Source organism: Nerophis ophidion, linkage group LG27, assembly GCF_033978795.1.
Source record: "Nerophis ophidion isolate RoL-2023_Sa linkage group LG27, RoL_Noph_v1.0, whole genome shotgun sequence".
Taxonomy (NCBI): Eukaryota; Metazoa; Chordata; class Actinopteri; order Syngnathiformes; family Syngnathidae; genus Nerophis; species Nerophis ophidion.
Genome location: NC_084637.1, coordinates 760,331 through 766,219, shown reverse-complemented (window position 1 = coordinate 766,219; position 5,889 = coordinate 760,331). Strand labels below are relative to the sequence as shown.

The window sequence follows — 5,889 nt, the reverse complement described above, 5'->3', positions numbered from 1 at the left end:
CTGATGGGTGGGAATATTGACCGCAAGGTCAAAGTATGACTCAGCCACATGTTTACCATTACTCAACCAGCTCGATACCACCTGCTTGCTTAATGTCATCTTTTTTTTTAACCTGTCACGTTCATCAAAACGAGTAATCTGTATGCTTTATTGTCCCAGTCGAGAGTTACTGTGCGACAGGTGAGTCTGAAATACTTCTTCTGTTGTGTGTTAGAATTAAGAAGGTTTAGTGAGACACAAGGTTAGGACAGAATACCAGATTTAAGAACTGTTCCAGACAACTTTGTGTTGAGATACAAAGATGTCTGTTCACCATTTATACAGCACAGTTTGCACACACCTTCTCAGTCAAAGTCTTTTCTTTATTTTCATGACTATTTACATTGTAGATTGTCACATCAAAACTATCAATTAGTGTTATGTACAGTAAATAACTGAAAACATGTTTTATCCTCTAGTTTCTTCAAAATAGCCCCCCTTTGCCTTGATTACTGCTTTGCACACTCTGTGCATTCTCTCTGTGAGCTTCAAGAGGTACTCACTCACCTAAAATGGTTTTCACAGGTGTGCTTGAAGCTCATACAGACAATAATGTATGACATTTTTGCAATAGAGCAGTACAAAATGTGGAAAAAGTGAAGCATTATGAATACTTTCCGCATGCACTGTATGTGGAATATGCCCATAGTCACAATCTCCAATATTTGTATGTTTTCACTGAATTGTAGATAAATGGCCAAATTTCAAGACTTGTTTTAAAATCATTTTAACTTGAGGACTTTCTAAATTTTGGAAGATTTTGTTTTGAGGCAGCACGGTGGAAAAGGGGTTAGTGCATGTGCCTCACAATACCAAGGTACTGGTTTCGATCCCCCAGCTCGGGATCTTTCTGTGTGGAGTTTGCATGTTCTCCCCGTGACTGCGTGGGTTCTACTCCGGCTTCCTCCCGCCTCCAAAGACATGCACCTGGGGATAGGCCCCTCCCACCTCCAAAGACATGCACCTGGGGATAGGCCCCTCCCACCTCCAAAGACATGCACCTGGGGATAGGCCCCTCCCACCTCCAAAGACATGCACCTGGGGATAGGCCCCTCCCACCTCCAAAGGGGGATGGGTTGATTGACAACACAAGTGTGTCTCTGTGTTGGCCCTGTGATGAGGTGTTGACTTGTCCAGGGTGTAGAAAATGGATGGATAAATTAATCCATCCATTTTTATACCGCTTGTCCCTTTTTTGGGGTCGCTGGAGCCTATCTCAGCAGCATCCGGGCAGAAGGCAGGGTACACCCTGGACAAGTGGCCACCTCATCGCAGGGCCAACACAGATAGACAACATTCACACACTGGGAACCCTTTAGTGTTGCCAATCAAACTAGTCAGGACCTTCGTGTTGTGAGGCACATGCGCTAACCCCTGAACCACCGTGCTGCCCTGGATGGAGTTAGTTTTGTGTAAATCCATGTACATAAATTCAAGTTTGAAAAGAACAAATGTAATGGCGTTGTTTGCGAGGAGCAAAAGACATGCTGTCCCTCTTGAACTAGAACAACTCCATCGCAATTGTCCAAGCATCAAAGAGGAGCAAATATTGATAGAGAGAGGAGAGAGCACTAAAAGCAAACTACTGCACTGCGGTTCATTCAGTCGTCAGTGACTAAACATTGGCATACCAGTGGTGGTTACGCAGTAGCTCCAATCATTCTAACATAAACACATAGCTGCCGGCTGGAAATGTCCACTGGGCCACACGTTGGACATCCTGGTTATGTACTGTATACTTTCTTAAACGCAGAAGAAAATCTTGAGGCATTGAGGTGAATCATGCATGAATAACTAAGTCCTGCCACAAGAACATATACTATTTTTATGGGGTGCGCAATGTAAAAATTCAATTACTTCAATACCGGAGCAGCATCTCCTCATCCGAGGCTCACTCGTGCAACAACAACACCCGAAATGTGTCCCGTGACTGGAACTCTCTAATAAGTGAAGTTCCTTGGGTGAATAATGTAAAGTCACTACACCGGTATGTTTTAGTGCTTTCATGGGGAGTTTACTGACAGATAGAAGTAAGAACTTGACACTACTTTGTATTAGAAATGGCAAGAGTGGAGGATGAATGTCACATAACAAGAAGATCGAGAAAAAGAAGAAGCTTATCAACTATGGCACGGACTACAAAGGCAGATGTGCAAATATTCAGGACTCATGCAGATCCCAAATACACATCAGCAGGTACCAGAAGGTATGAAAAGTTGTTTTTGCATAATATTGTGAAAAACCCCACCAGATAATATGTCTTACCTTATTCACACACACACAGCAGAATAATACTCCTATGTTGAATTACAGTACAATCCATCAAGGGGTGTGGCTTCATAGCTTACTAAAGTACTACTGAAACATTTTGATATGTTTATGAGCGCCGTGTGTGATGTTCTAATTTTCAATGGACCATATAAATGTTGGTGTTGTTTACTTGAGTCATATTGCAGTCTACATATATCTCTTATGTGTGACTGCCATCTACCGGTCACACTCATCATTACCAAATAAACGAGCTTCAAGGTCAGTAAGCACAACCAAAATTATTCCGTTCTTTAGGCGCAGCGGGTTATGAGGCGCACTGTCGAGTTTTGAGAAAATGTAAGGATTTTAAGTGCGCCTTGCAGTCCAAAAAATAAGGTACTTGAAAATGGCAGAGGGATTATTTCCGGTAATTACATTTTTCCTTTAGTGATTAAAAGAACATCCAGAAAAGCCACAATAATGTGTGTCCTTAGCCATCCATCCATTCATTTCCTATTGCTTGTCCTGTTCGGGGTTGTATTTACACAAATGTATGTGTTTAATAAACAACAACACCCAAGTGGTTTAAAGTAACGCCCTCTTCATAACTTGACACACACCTCCAAACCTCAGCCATCACCCATCTCTACACTCTCATTTAACATGAACATCCATTCAGGTGAGCCCATAGATAGAAATCTTGTTCAATTGGGCTCTGCAGCTTCATGCAAGTCATGATTAAATAAATACGTGTTACTGTTGCTGTGTAGTTTGTTACATTTGCTGGGGATACTTTCTCCTGCAGCTCAGCTACATGGAAGTAAGTCAAAGTCCAGCCGACTAACTTTGCAAGTACTGGTGGTGATGCTGACAAACCTTATCTTTGCTGACTAACTTTGCAAGTAGTGGTGGTGATGCTGACAAACCTTATCTTAGCTGACTAACTTTGCAAGTAGTGGTGGTGATGCTGACAAACCTTATCTTTGCTGACTAACTTTGCAAGTAGTGGTGGTGATGCTGACAAACCTTATCTTAGCTGAAGTGGTGGTGGTGATGCTGACAAACCTTATCTTAGCTGACTAACTTTGCAAGTAGTGGTGGTGATGCTGACAAACCTTATCTTAGCTGAAGTGGTGGTGGTGATGCTGACAAACCTTATCTTAGCTGACTAACTTTGCAAGTAGTGGTGGTGATGCTGACAAACCTTATCTTAGCTGACTAACTTTGCAAGTAGTGGTGGTGATGCTGACAAACCTTATCTTAGCTGAAGTGGTGGTGGTGATGTATAAATGTTCTTGTTCAGCAGCCAGCAGGTCAACATGTCGCCTTGAGGGTGTAGTTTGCTGATTGTCCACCTGGGGGCGATAGTGGTCTGGCAATGATTAGCGGAGTGCAGTGAAAGAAGAAGACGAGGAAGAAGCAGGTTGAGACGAGGACTTCCTGATGGATCTTCTACCTTCTGATCCTCTGCTGCACATTTTCTCTTTTCTCGACTTGAAGGATCTTGTCCAGTGAGTCTCCTTCTGCTCACACACACACACACACACACACACACACACACATACAATACATAGATAGTTGGATAGTTGCTGACGTAGATGGCGTGCAGGCTAACAAGTGCTAGGCAGCTAACCACAACAACAACAACTTTGCTACACACTAACAATGACATCTTTTAATTCTCTGCTCCTGGAAATATGTCACATTTTAATATGAAGTCACATGGCGTAGTGGGTAGAGCGGCCGTGCCAGAAACCTGAGGGTTGCAGGTTCGCTTCCCACCTATTGACATCCAAATGGCTGCCGTTGTGTCCTTGGGCAGGACACTTCACCCTTGTTCCCCGGTGTCGCTCACACTGGTGAATGACTGATGAATGAATGATTGGTGGCGGTCTGAGATGCAAACTGGCAGCCTCACTTCTGTCATTCTAGCCCAGGGCAGCTGTGGCCACAGATGTAGCTTACCACCACCATTGTGTGAATGAATGATGGCTTCCCACTTCTCTGTGAGCACTTTCAGTATCTAATAATAGAAAAGCGCGATATAAATCTGATCAATTATTATTAAATATGAATAGATAAATGATAAATGGGTTGTACTTGTATAGCACTTGTCTAGGTACTCAAAGCGCTTTGACACTACTTCCACATTCACACACTGATGGAGGGAGCTGCCATGCAAGGCGCTAACACGACGAGTTGAGTTTATACCAAAAAGTTCTATTTTGGTTTCATCTGACCACATGACATTCTCCCAATCCTCTGCTGTATCATCCATGTATCCTTTTTGGTATAAACTCAACTGCTGGTGTTTGGAGGAAGAAGAATACTGAGTTGCAACCCAAGAACACCACACCTACTGTGAAGCATGGGGGTGGAAACATCATGCTTTGGGGCTGTTTTTCTGCTAAGGGGACAGGACGATTGATCCGTGTTAAGGAAAGAATGAATGGGGCCATGTATCCTGAGATTTGGAGCCAAAACCTCCTTCCATCAGTGAGAGCTTTGAATGCTTGACCAAATACTTATTTTCCACCATCATTTACAAATAAATTCTTTAAAATTCCTACAATGTGAATTCCTGGATTTTTCCCCACATTCTGTCTCTCCCAGTTGAAGTGTACCTATGATGAAAATGACACACCTCTGTCATCATTTGAAGTGGGAGAACTTGCACAATCGCTGGCTGACTAAATACTTGTTTGCCCCACTTTACGTACAGTACAGGCCAAAAGTTTGGACACACTTTCTCCTCATTCAATGTGTTTTCTTTATGTTCATGACTATTTACATTGTAGATTGTCACATCAAAATTATGAATAAACACAAGTTGAGTTATGTACTTAACAGAAAAAGGTCAAATAACTGAAAACATGTTTTATACTATAGTTTCTTCAAAACAGCCACCATTTGCTCTGATTACTGCTTTGCACACTCTTGGCATTCTCTCCATGAGCTTCAAGAGGTTGTCACCTGAAATGCTTTTCACTTCACAGGTGGGCCTTTTCAGGGTTGATGAGTGTAATGTTCTTGCTTTATCAATGGTGTTGGGACCCTCAGTTGTGTTGTGAATGAGAAGGTGTGTCCAAACTTTTGCCCTGCACAGTATGTACACACACACACAAACACACGCACACGCACACACACGTAATTCTATGAGCTATAATATTGTAGTTAGTCCCAAGTGAAAGAGCAGCTGGATGTGTGTGTGTTGCAGTGTGAGTTTGGCCAACAGGAGACTGAATGCCTTGTCCAAACACAACCCTTTGTGGAGGTCGCTGTGCTTGAAGCACTGGCTGCTGACAGAGTAAGACCATCTTAATCCCCAACTTGTGTAGTCTTTTTCTGAACTCGTCTTGATGTGTTCAGCAATGAGCGCCTGCAGAAAGGACTGTCTTGGTACGACCTCTTCAAAGAATATTACGCTGACCTGGGCCGCTACATCCAGTACTACCCTGTGCTGAAGAGAGCGTGGGAACAGCTGACCGGCTGTCTGCGGCAGAGATGTCCACGCATGATCGCCTCACTTAAAGGTCCTGTCACCTCACTTTTGAAGGATACAAACTGTTGTGTTGGCCATTTCATTCCACCAAATCATTT

The 5,889-nt window shown here is 43.0% G+C and overlaps 1 protein-coding gene across 1 annotated transcript in view; it reads left to right on the top strand.

The window, feature by feature from the left end:
• Positions 1-3,602: 3,602 nt before the first annotated feature.
• LOC133544225 (F-box only protein 3-like) overlaps positions 3,603-5,889 on the top strand; it is a 7,019-nt gene continuing 4,732 nt past the window's right edge. The window contains exons 1-3 of the mRNA XM_061889368.1: positions 3,603-3,800; positions 5,507-5,596; positions 5,659-5,822. Coding sequence (XP_061745352.1) covers positions 3,733-3,800; positions 5,507-5,596; positions 5,659-5,822 — 322 coding nt within the window. The 5' untranslated portion in view covers positions 3,603-3,732. The remainder of the gene's footprint in view (positions 3,801-5,506; positions 5,597-5,658; positions 5,823-5,889) is intronic.